The sequence below is a fragment of the Borostomias antarcticus genome, assembly GCF_949987555.1.
Source record: "Borostomias antarcticus genome assembly, chromosome: 21".
Taxonomy (NCBI): domain Eukaryota; kingdom Metazoa; phylum Chordata; class Actinopteri; order Stomiiformes; family Stomiidae; genus Borostomias; species Borostomias antarcticus.
Window position 1 is genome coordinate 17,425,576 of NC_140254.1, and position 18,591 is coordinate 17,444,166.

Below are 18,591 nucleotides of genomic sequence, written 5' to 3' on the forward strand. Positions count from 1 at the left end.
GCCCTCTGACGCAGTTCCAGCGCCTGCTGTGCTGCTAGCTAGTGCTCTGCTAGCTACATGTGTGTTTTTGTCCACGTCTATTGTTTGTTATAAAGGTTTTGGTTCAAGATACTGCAAGTTCAGATCTTTCAGAATGAGTACATTGTGGATGGGCAACGTAAGTTTATTTACGCGATCTTTTGAAATGGCTACATTTAGTGAATGTAAATCCTAACAAATGCTAGCTAGCACTAGCTAGCTAAACAGTAGGTCATTTAGCTTGCCGCCTGTAGGCTAGTTCGCTACCTTTGGTTGAAAGTTTTCTTACTTTGCTACCTAGGACTCTGTAAGTTACACAAATGTCTGGCAAATCATGTAGGTGTTGCACGCGTGCTGCACGCCCCTGCCAGGCATTAGTAGCTGGCCAAGGTTAGCTTTTGTTACCAACTGATGTCAATGCATATTTTGTGCTGTGATTGTATTGCAACTTTATGATATGATTATGTGATGTGTTTTCTTTGGTAGTTGGAGCCCTACATGGACGAGAAGTTCGTAACTCGAGCTTTTGGGACCATGGGGGAGCAGGTGGTCAGTGTGCGGATCATACGCAACAAAATGACAGGGTAAGGGACTGATTCTCAAAATGACAGGGTAAGGGACTGATTCTCAAAATGACAGGGTAAGGGACTGATTCTCAAATATGAAAAGCCTATGGCTGCTCTATTGCTAAGGAGATGACTCATTGTCTGCTTCCTACCCAGGGGTGCGTTAGGCTACTGCTTTGTGGAGCTAGCGGATGAGGCCACAGCTGAGAGATGTCTCCGCAAAATCAACGGAAAAGCATTACCAGGGGCTACGCCAGTAAACACCTTATTATTTTATTATTACCCAATTAATTTTCTCAGACAACTGTGACATCAGACCAGACGTGGGTGATTATAAGTAAGCCTGCGTTTATCTCTTCACAGCCCAGAAGGTTCAAATTAAACCGGGCCACCTTTGGAAAACAAGGAGAAAGCGGGTATGTCCTCCATCAACCAATCCAATGTGTGGTGTCATGTGTGGGCGGCTGTGGCTCCGGAGGTAGGGAGCGGGTCGTCCAGTGATCGTAGGGTTGGGCAAGACCGTGAACCCCAAATTGGTCCCAATGAGCAGGCCGCCACTGGTGTGTGAATGTCTATGTGATAGTAAAGCGCTTTGGATAAAAACACTATACAAGTGCAGTCCATTTGCCATTCATGTGCCCATCTATAAAGGACGTGTTGAACTAGCTCTGTCTGTCTGTTGCAGCCCAGTCTACTCTCTCTTTGTGGGAGACCTCACTCCAGAGGTTGACGACGGCATGTTGTACGAGTTCTTCTACAATCGCTTTCCATCCTGTCGTGGAGGGAAGGTGGTGCTGGATAGCATGGGCAACTCAAAGTGAGTTCCAGGACGTGACTTTTCTCAGAGGCTCGTAATGTAACTGGGTGCTGTCGTACGCTTGAGCGAACGCAATTGTGAGTGTGAGGTTGTCTGTTAACCAACTCCCTCGTCTTGTCCCAGGGGCTGTGGCTTTGTTCAGTTCCCAGACCAGAGGCTTCAGAAGCGCGCTCTGGATGAGTGCCAGGGCGCCGTAGGGCTCGGGGGGAAACCTCTCAGACTGAGCCTAGCAGCCAACAAGTGAGTCTACATCAACACGCATGTTACCAGTGGAATTATCTAGCTACTGCATGTTACTATTGTATTTATATTTTGATACTCTTGCACTTTGGCTTTAGCGCTAGATGATGCTCTTAGTCACTTGTTTAGAAAGGAGATGCACTTGTGAGTTCTGGTCGAGTAGTAGTAGACTGACTACCCATGTTAAATGCAATTATTGTAAGTTGCTCTGGATAAAAGTGTCTGCTAGATGACTAATGTAATGTTACCAGCGTGTGTATATGTGCCTATGTGATATAAACCTGAGCATCTGTTTCTAAACATGTCAGCTCAACAATGTATTTAATGTTACAAGCGTGTGTGTATATGTGCCTATGTGATATAAACCTGAGCATCTGTTCCTAAACATGTCAGCTCAACAATGTATTTCCCCCCTCCCTCATAGGACCAGGCACAGCCAATCAGAAAACAGATCCTGGGGGACCAACTCGGGAGCCTATAGACACAGCCATCACCAGTACCCAAACCATCACAACCAGCAGCAATACTCCGGTTACTATTCCAACTGGGGCTACGACCAGAACGGAGGCGGCTATGGCGGCTACAACTACAACCAGTATGATTACACGCAGTATCCAGGACAGGAAAGCGAAGTTCCCGAGGATGACGGCCTAGAAGGTGTGTGCGCTTACCTGAAGCCATGTGTGACTTCAGATGCGTAACACAAAAAATATATACTGTGAATCAGTAGTCGTTGACCTATATGTGCACAAGACTTATCTATAGGAATGAGGTATTTTGATAGGTCCATCTCAACACTTTGTTTACACTGTGCTGGACACACAATCTCTTTTAAATCAATCACACTCATCTTGGATGGAGCGGTTGCTAGGTTGTTTTTATTTCACATAGACTAGATCGAATCTGATTGGGCCTGCAAAATCTTCCGTTGCCACTGATAGGGCAGTAATAAACGAATGATGAGGCTTATACCCAAAACCTACATTCGTTGACTCAACTAGTAGTAATAATAATAATCACTGCATTCTCCTCCGTTGCAGATCCTAACCCCGAGCTTGACGTGATCGAGGCTAACAGGAAGTTCATGGAGCACAGTGAGGAGCTGTACGACGCGCTTATCGAGTGCCACTGGCAGCCTCTGGAGCACTCTACAGAACCGGCCCTAGCCCCGACGTCCAGCCTACCAGAACCCATGTACTGCTGAACCGGCCTTGATAGCACCCGTCTGTCTGCAGTTGTGCTGAATGACACCCATGTCTGATGTAGTTTCTTTGGCAGTGTACGTTACAAGGCAAGGCGGCCTTTTTCCTCCCTTGTGTAGCCTGGTCTTTCACATACAGAACCATGTGGGAGATTTCTGAATGACTTCCATTTGCTTGTATTATTTTTGGGTTACAAATGATGTGTTTGTTTCACAGATGCGCTATTGACATGTATCTTTATAAAAATATGGGCGCCCCTCCTGCCCTGTACCAAAGAATGAATCCCTGTTTTAATTTCTTACAGTTGTGTAAGGGAATAATTGGTGGCGCGATCAATCTGCAATATTTATTCAGACTTTGTTTTATGTTTAATGTTTGTCCTACAATTTGTCAGATCAAGTACAGCAGGGTCTGTTTTTCGGGATAGATACGATGTATGGTCCTGAGCAGTGGAATTAAAAAAGGACTAATTCTTTAGCAGCTGGAAACAACATGACAGTCATGAGGACGGCCCATTGACCGGAAGGGGAGGCCAGGGATGCTACAGCCTGAAGGACCCTGTGTGAAAGAATCCCATGGTGCTCAGCAACACTGAGGAATGATGAGCAACTCAATGGTGACTGAATCAATCAACTTTTATTATGCAGACTCATGGTCCATTACAAAACACATACAACAAAAATTTAAAAAGGCAACAATACCAGTGTTTCCACATAGGTGACTGGTATCTCACCGCACTGAAACCAGGATTCGACAGCAGCACAATAATGGAATTCTGAGAACCATTCAGTCGGCATATAAATTTAGTGAATGAATGAATATTTAGTGAATGAATGATCAGTATTTTATGTAGATTCTTTGGATTATTCACTACTTCTGAATGAAGGTAGTGAGTACCAGTGAGCTGTCTTATTTCTATATAAAACCTTTTTATTTAATCATGTATGCACATTTATATATTACACACGTGTAAATATTTTAATAAAAACGTTTCCGGATGTACCGGATAACACATGCGATTGAACCACCACGTTACCGTGTGAGCTGTACGCGATGACGTAATGAACATTCAGGAAGATTTTCTGGACGGAGGAACAGAAGGGAGCTGAACGGATGTTTTGTCTTGTAGGCCTCTAATCAAGTAAGATTACGCCATTTGGTTTTAAATTATCTATTCATCTGTACTTACTGTGTCATAAAGTGTGTGTGTTTTAATCTATCAAGTCTAGCTTTCTGCACGTCTCTCCGCTCAGTGCCAGCTCATCGCTAACTAGCCAGACAGCTTGTTTGCTAGCCAGCCGATCCTTAGCTAAACTATCAACGTTTAGTTGGGTCACGTTAGTGCTAGCTAGCCCACAGTTAACGGTAGTCAACATCTTTCTTTTGTGAAAATCTGATATTTGTCAATCAGCCAGGTAATGGTGTGTGCTAACGTTAGCTGACTACTTATTACGGATTGGGGAAGTGAAAGACGGAAGGGTGGGGAGTCACGTTAGCGAGCTAGCTAGGCTGTCTAGGTTAATGTGGGATGGACTTGAAGAGTAATCTCATTATTGGCAGTCCTCCATATGACATTTGATACCTACAATAAACTGTTTGTTCGTCTTTTCCCAGAGTTGTTGCACCCACCCTATACACGTCATCGCTCTCACACACCGGCAGCATGTCGTACGAGAAAGCAGACAGCTACCGCTCCCCACCACGGGACTTCAACACCCTCACCCAGACATGCAGCACCAACATACAGAAGATCACACAGAATAGTGAGTGATGCTGTCCGTGTGTATGTGGCTGTGTGCGTGCGTGCCTCTGCTGTGTGTGTGTGTGTGTGTGTGTGTGTGTGTGTGTTCATGCGCGTGTTTCGGGGGCCATTGGTCCGCCGACTAATCATTTGATTCTTTATCTTGCCAAGTTAAAAGACTATACTGCTACTGTTCTACTAGCCTACTCACTGACCCCTCCCACCCCCAGCTGCTCAGATGAAGAGTACGGTGAACCAGCTGGGGACGAGGCAGGACTCCAGTGAACTACAGGACCGTCTGTAAGTGGCTCATCTCCCACCGCTTAGAGGCACTACTGCCACGTTTCCAGCCTCATGCACACCGCCGTCCTCCTGGCCTGTACTGCTATGTGTATTCTGTGACCTTTTCACTGATAAGCGCAGTTTTATCAACGAGTATGCGCATGGGTTCTACAGTATAATGCTGTAGGCCTGGCTCCAGACACTTTAATTTTTGAAATGCGACTCAGGGTCTGGGAAAGGCTCTCGTCCGGCTTGATTACTCGGTTGGAATTTCAACCGGGCCAATCAGCGTCCTTTGAATGACGCTGACGGAATTAAAACTGTGCGATGTGATTGGTCAGGGGGTCGAACTAATCACTGAGGACTCCCTCTTCGTCAACGCCCGTCTCGGAAAATGGCTGCAATGGGAGCCTGTTCAGACTTAATAATGAAGTGTAATAATGAAATGGCAATTCAGTCTTGAGTGTCAGGCTACTGTAGGCCAACATATATAACAAACACCTTAAAGACCTTGGCTGTCTCCCTCCGGCCTTATCGCCCTCCGAGCAGGTGAGTGTGTGTGTGTGCCTGTCTGTGCGTGTGTGTGTGTGCCTGTCTGTGCGTATGTGTGTGTGTGTGTGTGCGTAGAAAGGTGTTTCCGCTGTCCTCCTGGCTCTGCCGTGCTGATAAAGTTGTCCCCCTCCTCGTCCTCAGAGGCAGCAGAAGATGCAGAAGGACCGGCTGATGAACGACTTCTCGGCCGCCCTCAACAACTTCCAGGTGGTGCAGCGTCGCGCGGCGGAGAAGGAGAAGGAGTCCGTGGCCAGGGCCAGGGCCGGCTCCAGACTCTCGGTAAGCTGCGGTCATCTCTGGGCGGCTGGAGGTAGAGCGGGTTGTCCAGTGACCGTAGGGTCAGCGGTTTGAATCCCGTCTTCTCCTGACGACATGTCAAACATGACACATGTCCTTGGGCAAGACAATGAACCCTAAATTGCTCCCAGTGAGCAGGCTAGTGCCTTGCATGGCAGCTGCCGCCATTGGTGTGTGAATGTGTGTGTGAATGGGTGAGTGAGAGGCCTTTCGTTGGAAAGCGCTTTGGATAAAAGCGCTATATTAGTGCAGTCCATTTACCATTTACCATCTCTCTTGATGAACTAGCTACGACGTTCAGATCCACTGCTTGGTGTTTTCTTGCTCTGTGGTGTGTTCTCTGACTGTCTGCTTCTCTCTCTCGTCAGAGTGAAGACGGAGGCGCCCATGATGAACAGCTGGTGTCGTTCGACAAGTATGTTCATCCACAATCCTATCACAACAATCCGAATTGCCCGAATTCTTGCCTTCCTTGTCAGGAATTTTAAGCAAGCACCCTCGATAGGTTTGTCTCCCAACTGACTTGACTGTCTTTCTGGTGCGTGTGGTTCCTTGGTCTGCGTCCAGCCAAGATGACTGGGGCCAGACCACCACCCAGACGGAGGAGGCGGCCATCACAGACGAGGACCTGGAGCTCATCAAAGAGAGAGAAACGAACATCAGACAACTGGAGGTGAGTCTCCGGGGTCGTCTCCTCCTGCATCGACCCCAACCTTGAGTAGATCCACGTCAGCGAGAGCTCCTGAACCCGCCCCCCCCCCCCCTCTGATGACGTAGTCCACGTGATTCAGAGGACGGGAAAGCAGGCCGTAGCGTCGCTTAAGTTTGTCGTTTTTGTGTCGGGTTTCAGTCGGACATCTTGGACGTGAACCAGATCTTCAAGGACTTGGCGGTGATGATTCACGACCAGGGAGAGATGATTGGTGAGTCTCATATCAACCGATCAAAACGTCCGATTTTACGATGGGTTTATGACAGGTCTAATCGGGTCCGATCCGCGTCCTCCTCTACAGATAGCATAGAGGCCAACGTGGAGAGTGCGGAGGTTCACGTAGAGCGGGGGACAGGACAGCTCCAGAGGGCAGCCTACTACCAGGTAAGAGCCGGACCACGTTATTCCCTCCACTTCTCATTATTGAGGGGAATTGATGCGCTTTTATTAACGCCAATAGCGATTCTGCTTTTATCGGTCCGATTCTTTATCCCCATCTCCTTATTGATTCCTGATCAATTTTCAGTGTGGAAAAAGAGTCGGCCTACGCAGGTTTACAACTGTTTTATTGTATCTTGAGTCTGAACCCAGTGTAGAAACAGAGTAGAAAAAAGGCACGCATGTCTGCCTGATGACATTTGAACATGTAAAAATAAATTACAATGCTTTTTTTTTTTTTTTTTAGACACATGACATCATTGTTTTGCAGTGAGCAACTGTTAGAAAAAGCTTGGGTTCTTAATGGGTGCAGATTCTAAAACGAGCAGAATCAAACGGGAAGATCCGCTCTCACTAATTAGTTTAAACCATTTATTTTTAACAATTTTTAAAGACCTTTCAGCCCTCCGGCCTTCGTCAGCGTTTTTGAAACACGTTTGGCGTTTGCCGCCGCTATGGATTGAAAGGAGCGTTTAACGTATTCCTGAGTGTGGATTTCCCCCTGTTTGTTACGGTGAGATCGCTGTCAATAACCGACCGCCTTCCTGGTTTGTTCTCCCCCAGCAAAAGACCCGTAAGAAGATGTGCATCCTGGCCATCGTCATGTCTGTAGTGTTGGTCATTCTGGGCATCATAATCTGGCAGGCTACTATCAAGTCTTAAAGAGAAGAGAGGCTTCCCTCCTGGCTTCCTTATGTGTTTTATTTATTTCACTGACCCCCCCCCCCCCCACCCTCACACACACACCTTTTACACCTGGAGTCTCCAGGGAGATTCTTTCAGAGAGGCTTGGCCACGCTACGCTCACTGGGGAGACAGAGAGAGGGCCCCTCTAAGGATGGGTCTAGGGCGTGGTGTGCCCCCCCCCCCCTGAGCTAGCCTCCTCTATATCTGTCTCAGAGACATCTCTATATACCCTGTCTCTGTACCCTGAGACAGAGAAAGCATATTTATATTCACCTGAGAGACAGCAGGGCCCCGTACTACGAAGCTCGTTTAATATATCCAGGATAACGTTTCGCTCGAGTAAACCAAACAACCACGGATAAACAGTACCACGACAGTGGCTATCAACTCATTAAGACTACCCAGCTGGTCCAATCTAGCTATGAGCGCGTTCACAGTAAAAGGGGAGGTATTTGAATGAAATACCCATATTAAGGTTGTGATTGGTTATTTGGACGGCCATGCTCCAAGCTCTGTCCACCGCATTTGACACAAGAGGAGCAATATTATAGAAATATGAACTCATATTATCCAGGCGCAACACAGTCGCTGCTGTCAAAGGCAGGAAGTAAAGTTGACAAAATAATGGTGTGAATGTGTTCACTATCCTACATCCTATCTCTATAATTGATCCATATATTTTAATGCTTTATGCTGTGTAAAGCAATTGTATCCTATGCCTATAGTTTATTCTTGCAAGGGATGCTTAAATAAAGCAAGTCTTTGATTAGTTTCAGGCTGGAGCAGACAGCGATGTGAAGTCTGTATACAAGAGGAGTTTAGAACTTTATTGACAGGCATGGGTGCTATAACATTTCAACTAAAATGTAGGCTACTTATCTTGGTTCCTAAGAACGGGAAGCTAGTCTAATAAATCACAATACTTGAAAATTGAATAAAAACTGTACTCGTTCTCCGCATCACCCACAGCCTATAGCCTACTTGAAACTAGCCTATAAAACTCAAGTGTGTAGCATACAGTCTGCAGGACTGTAAACATTTTCGGGCAAAATCAGATGACAAAGCCATTCTGCAATCTGTAGGCTACCTTTCATATGATATCAGAAAAAGCCCAAGGAGGGGTTATAAAAGAACCTCACCATTCACGCACTGAGAATATGTTTTAATTCGCACACTGAAGTTCCATAATATGTCCATAATATGTATGTCCAACGTCCAATGCCATTTTCCAAGTGAACTGACCAGTCAATGGGCAGTGCTTTTTCATACGTTTTAATCTGTAATGTGGAATTCAACATGCCCCGGAGCAGGTTAGCTCGGCAGCATAAGTTACCATGTTCATATATAGCACAGTGAAAAGTGATCCAGCTTCGTGATACGGATAAACCAGGTTTGAACCTGAAGTTACCGTGCTAACCCCGTAATCCTGCTTCGTAGTACAGGGCCCAGGAGAGAGATGAGTAGGGTTGGGCGGAGGTGTGTTGAGTATAAAGTGAATCCTTATTTTGTTTAATTTAATTTCTTGTGATATTTACTGCACTAACACGAGCATTACTTGTATTTCCAAATGAGAATTATTATTATTATTATTAATATTATTATTATTATTATTATGTTGCTATTACCTTTATAACGAATTATGTAAGAATGGGAACACCAATATGAATAAGCCGACGGTCGTGTAAAGTCATCTCTGGGTTTTTAGGGGGTGTACATTTGTTTTGTAACCTGTACATTTATGGCGCCTTATGCTGTTAACGACTAAAGAGCGCCAGTCTCCCCATAGGAAGCGGTCTGTAGTCCTTGTGCTGCTCAGGTGATGAGGTGACGATAGCAAAACGCTCTCTTGTCAAACCGTGAACACGACAACACTCTGTATGGACATAATAAACATGATTAACACTGTTCAAGAGTGAGATGCAGTAGTATTGTAGGATGCACCTTCTCTCTCACTCTTTCTTGCCTTGAAAACAACATAGCAGAGATGGAGCCTATGTTGTAGATATTTTTGGTGACTTCCTGGACCGATGGTTATAGATGTTTAAAGTGCTGTAAAACAAAAGTTCTAATGGATAATGCCATTATGAAGGAAATCTTTGTATATATTACAAAATCTTAGATTGTAAACCAGACTATTCCAAGTAAGAAAAGATATCTGTAAAATGCAACCACAATTGTACAACAAAGTTAATTGTCTACTTGTTTTTTATTGATCTCTATTACTTTTATCAGTATACATTAATAAAATCAGTGTCTTAAAAATAATCTGTTGGTCCTGTCCTTATATTTCTTCTGTACAGCATGAAAGCGTGCTCCCTCTCGCTAGCTTGATAAATACGAAACGAGTGCAATGATGACTTCCGGCCAGCAGGTGTCAGTGTCGCTCTGTCTTTGCTGCTCAGTCTCAGGTATTATTAAGACACTTCAGACCACTGCACTCTAGCCCCTCACCTGCAAGGACTTCTGTTGACTTAAAAATGGACAGGTAACATTAGCTTAGGACTTAGGGTAAAATATACTGCTAACTGATGTATGAAGTGTGGGAGTTGTATTTGTGGGTGATGGCTGTAATCATTCTGTTGGTAGTGTTTTTTCAGTATAGCCTAGTGGTGATTGGCATCCACCAAGTGTACATCTATGATCAACTTAGTCATGAAGAACTCCATACAGTATACATACTCCCTCATTGTGGGATCCAGATCACCAGAGAACAACGCCACTTCCTAGTTTCGTTTATATCATTAAGGAGCGCATTGCCACAGACGTCTTTGAGGCGCGGGCTCGGTCCATGTGCATCTGCTTCTACTGACGCTCAGGCCTCCAGCTGAGCTGTCATCCAGGGTTTTCTCATCTGGCGCTGTGATTCCTTGTGATCGCTCCAGAGAACACTCTGGAACAAAGGTCTTTACAGAGCAGCAGCCTTAATAGACCATCTGTGTGTGTGTGTGTGTGGGGGGGGGGGTAAACCCTTACAGAGCATCTGTGTGGGGGGGGGGGACTCTGTTCTATGATGGTAGTGGGCAAACTGTCAAAAATGCCAGGCATGGCCTCCTGGCGTGATCTAATTGGAAAGTGAGAAGGTAGCTCAGGCCCGCTCACTTGCAGCGTGAGGTCAAAGTCGTCATGTCGTCATGAGATATTCACACTGGTAACACGGCGTCTTGGAAGCTTCACCAGGCTCTGCGCAGCAGCGAAGCTCCCGTAGAGTCGGCCTCCTTAGACCCCACCACCAGGCCCTGAGACCCGGCTTCATCCCCGCATCGCGAGGCCCGCCTGTCGACCAGACCTGCCGCATGTCCAAATCACCCAATCTGATGTTTTTTGGGGGGGTATGTTAATTATCACAGCATATGTGGCCTGATTTCAGAGTTTCGCTCTCTCACAGATTTGGTGTGAGCTGATTGGTGGGGGCCCCCACCCTCGGTTGTGGTGGTGTGCGTGTGCGTGTGCGCGAGTGTGTGTACGCGAGTGTGTGTACGCGAGTGTGTACGTGTGTGTGTGTGTGCGCGAGTGTGTATGTGTGTGTGTGTGTGCGAGAGTATGTATGTGTGTGTGTGTGTGTGTGTGTGTGTGTGTGTGTGCACGAGTGTGTGTGTGTGTGTGTGTGCGTGTGCGCGAGTGTGTATGTGTGTGTGTGTGCGCGAGTGTGTGTCAGAGGCCCACAGCAGCCCTTCCATCGCACAGAAACATGAACGCTGTCGGGTTTCCACCTAATTAGGACGGCTATCGCATTACCCACTTTTTTTCTCAGGGAAGGTGTGTTAAAGGCGGAGGGGGAGAGGGGGCGAGGGCGCTGCCCGCCTCACAGCTCTGGCGCTGCGGCATTATGTCACATCCTGGCCTGGTAGCCATTTGGCCCCGCTGCGGAGGTGTCACTTTCACACCCCCTTCGTTAGACGTGTCATTCTGACACACGTCAGGGCTGATTGAACTGATGAATTCACCACTCGCCACTGATGATCGTTATTAAAGGAGTAGTTTGTTATTCAGCATCATAAGCCCTGTTATAAGGTTATTTACGATCATACACAACGGTCCATATGAACATTTTGACAGACTTTGCACTCTGGAGATATTAGTGCTCATTGCTCGTGTCACAGCTAAGTACACGATGGAGCTCTATGGCCATATAACGGACCATGCAGAGGGACACAATGGAACTCTATAATAATAATAATAATAATACATCAAACTTGTATAGCGCTTTTCATAGTACTCAAAGTTGCTTTACATTACACAATACAATACATAGCTTTATTAAATCAGAAATAGGGTTAGAGACAAAGAAAATTAGTTAAAAACAAACAGCAAAAGGGGGCGGTAAGATGGGGAAAGCAAGTGTGAAAAGGTGAGTTTTGAACGCAGTTTTAAAAGAAGAAAGGGTGGGGGAGGTTTTGATGTGGGAGGGGAGTGAATTCCACAGGTTGGGGGCAGCGACTGAGAAAGCCTGGCCACCCCAGGTCCGGCGCTTTGTCTTGGCAACTTGCAGCAGGTTAGCGGTAGGGATCAGGGGACGTGGTGGTGGAGGAGATCAGCCAGGTGGGGAGGGGCAGGTTGTTGAGGGCCTTGTAGGTGGTGAGCAGAATTTTAAAGTCGACTGTGTTTGACTGGTAGCCAGTGAAGCTCATGGAGGACTGGTGTGATGTGCTCTCTGGCGCGGGTACGGGTGAGAAGGCGGAGGACTGGTGTGATGTGCTCTCTGGCGTGGGTACGGGTGAGAAGGCGGAGGACAGGTGTGATGTGCTCTCTGGCGCGGGTACGGGTGAGAAGGCGGAGGACTGGTGTGATGTGCTCTCTGGCGCGGGTACGGGTGAGAAGGCGAGCGGCGGAGTTTTGAACATACTGTAGTTTGTTGAGGACTTTGGTGTTGGTACCGTAGAGAAGACCGTTGCAGTAGTCGAGCCTGGATGTGATAAATGCGTGGATGAGTGTCTGCAGCGGTGAAGGACAGGTCGGGGCGGAGACGGGCGATGTTTCGAAGGTGGAAAAAGGCTGTCTTGGTGATTTGGTTGACATGGGGGAGGAAGGAGAGAGTGTTGGTTGACATGGGGGAGGAAGGAGAGAGTGGGGTCCAGGATAACTCCAAGGTTACGTACTTTGGTAGAGGGGCTGATGACGGAGCCGTCAATGTTAATGGAAAAGTTCTGAGCGGAGTGGGTGAGGGAGTCAGGACCAATGATAAGTACTTCGGATTTGTTGGAGTTGAGTTTAAGAAAGTTAGTTTGCATCCAGGTCCTAATGTCAGTCAGGCAGTTGGAGAGGGTTGAAAGGGTGGTAGCGCTGATGGTTTTGGAAGGGAGGTAGAGCTGTGTGTCATCGGCGTAACAGTGAAACCGGAGACCGTGGTGACGGAGGATCTGACCAAGAGGGAGCATGAAGAGGATGAAGAGGAGGGGACCAAGCACAGAGCCCTGAGGGACGCCGTGGATGAGGGGAGCCGTGGATGAGGGGAGCTGTGAATGAGGGACACCGTGGATGAGGGGAGCTGTGGTTGATGGAGATGAATTGATGTCTGTCAGAGAGGTAAGATCGGAGCCAGGTGAAAGCGGTGCCAGTGATGCCGAGGGTGGATTGGAGGCGTGAGATGAGAATGGAGTGATTGATAGTGTCAAAGGCAGCACTGAGGATGAGGATATTGAGGGAACCGGTGTCAGAGGATAGCAGAAGGTCATTGGTTACTTTGAGGAGGGCAGTCTCTGTGCTGTGCTTAGAGCGGAAACCGGATTAGAATAGCTCGAACAAGTGGTTGGAGTCGAGGTATGCTATGGGTATGAATATGGATGTACACGCCCATAGCTCTGTTGTGTAGGCTACTACTTAGCTGTGACATGAGCTTTGAACACTAATGTCTCAAAAGTGCAAAGTATGTAGTCGCACCTGTAGTCGCACCTGTAGTCATTGTGTGTGTGTGTGTGTGTGTGTGTGTGTGTAGCACATGTATGGGGGTTATATTTAGTTTTTTTTTTAAGGGTCTGGGGAGGTTGGGATGTGGGTATAGGGATGAGTGAAATTTCTGCTATAGGCTTCTAATTCTTTGTATTCCTTCTGTATGTAACTCTCCTATACTATTTTCCCCACTATTTTTTAAGACTCTATATTTATTTGCCCAGGGACTGCGGATGGAAATTAGCTGTTTAGCTATAACCTTGTACAGTGTATGTCTCCCTATTGTACCTTGTCCCTGTCTTAAAAATAAATAAAAATCAATGTCAACATTTTCATAGGGACGGTTGTGTATGATTGTAAATAGGTTTATAACAGGGCTTATAATGCTAAATTAAAGGAGTAGTAAAGGGAAAAATCATTTTTAGCCCTTTTTTAAGGTTACTTATGATCATATAGAATGGTTTAGATCAAAAAGTTGACAAAACTAGAACTTTGAGAAAGTCTGATAATTGCTCTACCACCGTTTTGGTCATACAATGGATGTGGGTGGGCACCTTGAAAAATCATTCAAAAAAACATGTTAAACTCTCAATTTCAAAGACAAGTAACTCACCGAGGTGTTAGTTGGTGTTCTGACATATAATTCGCCATAAAGTAAGATTCTAGTTCATCTGAAAAGGCTTTTTTAAATATTTAGCATAGAACTATTTAGTCGCAGCACATACGTGTGTAAACTTACGCAAACTAGGTAGCCTAGCGCCATAAACAAGCTACCATAAGTAGTTCCGCTTCCTGAATCCCCTCTGTGGATTGATCTACATATCTACAACGGTCGCATCAATAAGTCAATGGATTTCATAAAATGATCAATAAAACCCTACACTTTGTGGCGAATTTGTGTGCTTTGTGTGCTCAGTGTGCTTCTTGTCTTTGAAATTGAGAGTTTAACATGTTTTTTGAATGATTTTTCACGGTGCCCACCCACATCCATTGTAGGCTATGACCTAAACGGTGGTAGAGCAATCAACTTTCTCAAAAGTGCTAGTTTTGTCAACTTTTTGATCTGAACCATTGTATATGATCATAAGTAACCTTAAAACAGGGCTAAACATGATTTCCCCCTTTACTAGCCTACTCCTTTAACTACATTAATAAGCAGCTTTAACTCGGCTCTTTTATCCACCTAATAGAACGGTAAGATTATGATCTTTGAGGTACGGATGAATCTGTAGGTACTGTGATATATTTTTTTTTTTTGCTCCATCATGTCTCCCTCGCGCTTCATCTGGATGCATTTGACTTGTTTTCAACCTCAAGTGTAAATGCCACTCGTATGCTCTGGCATGGCAAACCCTCCACCAATAATTATGTAAGAGCCACAAATGAATGTATCTGATTCGTTTTTTGTAATTTTCACACATTAAGTCTGACTTCCCTCTTTTTGGCGTGTGTACACACTGGAGCCAATGGGAGCCACTTATTGCCGCCAGTTTTAATAATCAATTTCTGTTTCTGCGGCGAGGGGTCTGCGTGAGAAGGGCAGATGAAAAGCGCGGAGTGGAAAGAAACGTCCCTCGTTTCTCCGGGGAGCTCACATGTCTTGGCTGTGACTCGCACACGTTTTTTGTGTCCTGCGCTTGGTGACTTTTTTTTTCTGCTGGACGTCTTGTTCACTTACTGGTGTATATGGTTGACTCAGAGCAGAGTGGGGGCTGGCCACGGGGAGGTTTCCCTCACACTGTCGAGTGCAGACGGAGGGGTGGTGATGCTGGCCTTTCTTCAGGAGTCCGGGCCTCAATCAGGCCCAGCTGCTGAGCTGACAACCCTCCCTTAACAGTTGGAGCTAAAACATTACATACATATAAATGTAATACATAAAACACAACACACACTGTCATTTCAGCTTTTGGGAGCAAAGAGTTCAATGCTTTGATTTGTCTCTGCTGCACATTAAGTAGGCTACTTCACATGAAACCCCTTTTATGGATAGCTGATTACATGATCATCGTTTAATGTTTTAGCTGAGGGCGTTCTTATTTCATCATCAAAGCTGCATTCGCCAGTTTTGAGTTAGAATAACACACACCACAGTGTGGTGGTAGCAGTGCCAAATACCAGCACTCGGGAGACGTCACGATTGAAACAAAGCATGTGAAATCAAGAAAAAGAAGTCAAGACCGAATCTTACCGAGCCCACACAACCAGCCGTAACACACCCACCACGAGGTGGATGCCATCGGTGTTTTAACGGGCGGCTGCTCATCACCTGCGGCTTCGCCACGGTGGGCCGGGGCACGCCGTACTGGGACGCACCGTACGGGTACACGGTACTTAACACGTGGCATGTGGAGTGCGGCTTGGCTGTCCTACTGTGGGTCCTGCTCAACGCCGGCTGAATCCATGAGCAGGGTTTATCACTGGGCCCAGGCAGGCACACTGCTGGCTCTGACCGCGGCTTCTCCGGGCCTGTTGACTCACCATAATTGCTTCAGCATTTGGTATTGTTGTGTCATCCACATTCCTGTTGCAACGGCTCGTTTTGGGATGCTGGGAAGATCCTGGCAGTGGTTTAGAAATCAGTAGCGTTTAGTCACAACCAACAGCTGTCCCACAGGTTTGCAGTTGTGCGCATGTATGAGCATGGTGCTTGTTTGCTTTTGTGGCTAATTTGCCGTACATGTACCGTTAAAAAATAGCCCTCAACAACAGAGAGGAACACGTTGCATATGCAGGCTTTGCGTGACAAGTCAACAGTCGGTGCAAATATCTTGGAGGGAACCAAACACCAAACGCACACAGTGCGCAGAACCATGGTGCCAAGAGCATATTTATATCAGAGAGATGTGCAAACTGGAAGAGGAATGTCTTCCCACTACATTTGACCCGAACAAAATACAAAATTCTTTACTGCTCACAAAAGAAAGAACATAGATGGGAGTTCCCAATGGGTTCTGTTTACATTCCAATGGCTTGTGTCGCATTTTCCATGAGGTTCACTCGAGGATAATTAGAGGACGCAATGGGTTGCAGATGTTGGTCACGCTTGGTGCTGGTGGAGGAGGAGGGGTCCGGTGGTCCCGGGCCCCGGGGCCTCTGGGTGCCCCATGTCAGCAGAGCCGGGCCGGATCACTGCAGGCTTGGCTGGAGACTTAACAAGACGGGCAGTAACCCGGACAACGCCCTGGCTCCACCAGGCAACCGGGCCCCAGTGCTCTGATGCGTGGTCACGCAATGCCTTGGAGCCCCTTTGGCCCAGTCCTGAGACTCAAACCCCCTCAAACATCCGCTTAACGGACGCACCTCACCGCTGACACGAACACTCGTGGGCCGTCCCCGGACGGAGCTTTATGGGTTTCCACTCTCTCTCTGGCTACTTTCTAGCTGACAACGAGAGCCGACCCCCCCTCCTGGAGGATGAACAAGGGAGAAATGTTTCATTTTATGTTTTTGCATGAAGTTCTGTCATCAGCTCCACCCTGCATCCCAGGAGGGGCTGTTCACGGCTGCAGGAACATCGCTCGCCCCCCCCCAAAACTCCCCTCCGACTCTCCTCACAGCCTCCCTTCTATCTTCCCTTCTGCTAAGCTTTTGTATTATGCTGAATGTTTTTTGAACAGAAATCATGAGTGTGTGTTTCGGCGGCACAGTACTGTAGATGCCTGCGTGTTTGGAATCCACAGGGGACGTCCGGTTCATGGATTGCTTCGTTTTGACCGCTGAGACGTTTGGTTAACAGAGCAGACTTGTAGTTGTGGTGTTAGGGTTAGGGTTTAGGACCTGCTGTGTGCTGCGTTAAACCTGCTTCACCGTGAAAACAAGCAACGGAAAAAGCCGGCGATAAGGTTTTCACTCTGACGCTATCCTTGTGAATGAGGTTAACAAAACACTGTAGGAGATAAATATGGCCGCCTGTCATGTCTCCTCTATCAGGAGCTCTGCTGTTCCTGAGGTTTCGCCAACAGTCGTCAGTGTTTCCGAGCGACAAGCGATGTGAGATCAACTGTACCCGGCTTACGCCAATCCTCCCCGGCTCGCCCCCCCCCCCCCCTCCGGGTGGCGGTGCCACTCTCTTTTCACTCGGTCTCCTCTGAATACAAGTCTGGACGTGCCCCCCCCCCCCCCCCCCCCCCAAACCCTCCCCCCTCCCTCCACCCCCGTCACGTTCTCACAGCACTGGGCCCCGCTGGAAACAATGTCCAGCTCTTTAATAGCGCTTGGCAGAGGAGCTGGAGAGAGGAGCTGGATTCCCCAGGCGGCGCCCCCCCCGGCCCCCCAGCAGCCCAGACCCGGCTCCCCCGCTCCACCAGCTCGGCCGGGTCAGTCGGCCTGTTTTTCCGGCTCGTTCTCCACGGAGGATCAACCCAGATTCCCCCCCTAACGTGATCCAGATGCCAGGGTCCCCCCCCCCCCACCCCCCGAGGAAGCAGATCTCCCGGCGGCCAGGGAATATTATCCATCTCTGGCGTGGCAGGGGATGATGGGAAAGCCGACATGAGGGAGGGGAAGAAACGGCGGGTACAAGCCGGGACTCACAGGAGGCCTTCTCGTGGCTCCTTCACCTCCTCCCTCGTCGTCCTCCTCTTCCTCTCCTCCGGTATGCCGTACCGACGTGTAAGGAACCCCTGTTATGTAATCCTCCTACACCGTCTCCCCGTGACCCCTGACCCCCTGCTCTCCCGCCCTCTCCTCACGGGCGTCGCTGGCTACCCGGCCGCCTGCTGCTGTTATATTGTACTCGTTTGCTGAATAAACACACACTCGAGAGCCGGGGGATCCCGTAACTCCGGGTCTGTTTTCTCAACCTGCTAAATCATTTGTGTCATTGCGTAGGGCCTTGTGGAAGGGGTGTCTTATTTATTTTGTGCGGTCGGTGGTACTGGCGTGGCGTCGGCCCGTGATGACACGTGCTTGGAGTCACCCCCCACGCCGACTCGCGCAAGAAGAAGAGGAAGAAGGGGAAAAAGGAGAAGAAGAAGAAGAGGGAGAAGAAGAAGAAGAAAAAGAAGTAGAAGAAGAAGAGGGAGAAGAAGAAGAAGAGGGAGAAGAAGAAGAAGAAGAAGAAGAAAAAAAAGAAGAAGAAGAAGAAGAAGAGGGAGAAGAAGAAGAAGAAAAAGAAGAAGAAGAAAAAGAAGAAGAAAAAGAAGTAGAAGATG

General features: G+C 47.4%; 2 protein-coding genes across 2 annotated transcripts; both read left to right on the top strand.

Moving 5' to 3' along the window:
• The first annotated feature begins 22 nt into the window (after positions 1–22).
• LOC311323501 (tRNA selenocysteine 1-associated protein 1-like) lies at positions 23–3,095 on the top strand. Its single transcript, XM_084455742.1, has 8 exons — positions 23–157; positions 505–602; positions 741–840; positions 948–1,000; positions 1,270–1,401; positions 1,525–1,641; positions 2,066–2,298; positions 2,682–3,095. Exons 1-8 carry the CDS (start codon positions 134–136, stop codon positions 2,843–2,845), a joined length of 921 nt encoding a protein of 306 aa, XP_084311868.1. The 5' UTR covers positions 23–133; the 3' UTR covers positions 2,846–3,095.
• An 810-nt stretch (positions 3,096–3,905) lies between these two features.
• On the top strand, positions 3,906–9,807 carry LOC311322897 (syntaxin-12-like). The gene is made up of 11 exons (XM_084455015.1): positions 3,906–3,984; positions 4,458–4,606; positions 4,815–4,880; positions 5,008–5,039; positions 5,347–5,415; positions 5,560–5,697; positions 6,084–6,130; positions 6,283–6,388; positions 6,566–6,638; positions 6,729–6,811; positions 7,430–9,807. The coding sequence occupies exons 2-11, from the start codon at positions 4,507–4,509 to the stop codon at positions 7,526–7,528; spliced, it is 813 nt and encodes a 270-aa protein (XP_084311141.1). The 5' UTR covers positions 3,906–3,984; positions 4,458–4,506; the 3' UTR covers positions 7,529–9,807.
• The last annotated feature ends 8,784 nt before the right edge of the window (positions 9,808–18,591 follow it).

Excerpts from the sequence above, each read along its gene's own strand:
- LOC311323501 (XM_084455742.1), top strand. The coding sequence starts at position 134 with ATGAGTACATTGTGGATGGGCAAC. Across the intron at positions 1,001-1,269 it reads GGAAAACAAGGAGAAAGCGG|CCCAGTCTACTCTCTCTTTG; the intron begins GTATGTCCTCCA and ends TGTCTGTTGCAG. Across the intron at positions 1,642-2,065 it reads CTGAGCCTAGCAGCCAACAA|GACCAGGCACAGCCAATCAG; the intron begins GTGAGTCTACAT and ends CCTCCCTCATAG.
- LOC311322897 (XM_084455015.1), top strand. The coding sequence starts at position 4,507 with ATGTCGTACGAGAAAGCAGACAGCTACCGCTCCCCACCACGGGACTTC. Across the intron at positions 6,131-6,282 it reads CAGCTGGTGTCGTTCGACAA|CCAAGATGACTGGGGCCAGA; the intron begins GTATGTTCATCC and ends GTCTGCGTCCAG. Across the intron at positions 6,639-6,728 it reads CGACCAGGGAGAGATGATTG|ATAGCATAGAGGCCAACGTG; the intron begins GTGAGTCTCATA and ends CCTCCTCTACAG.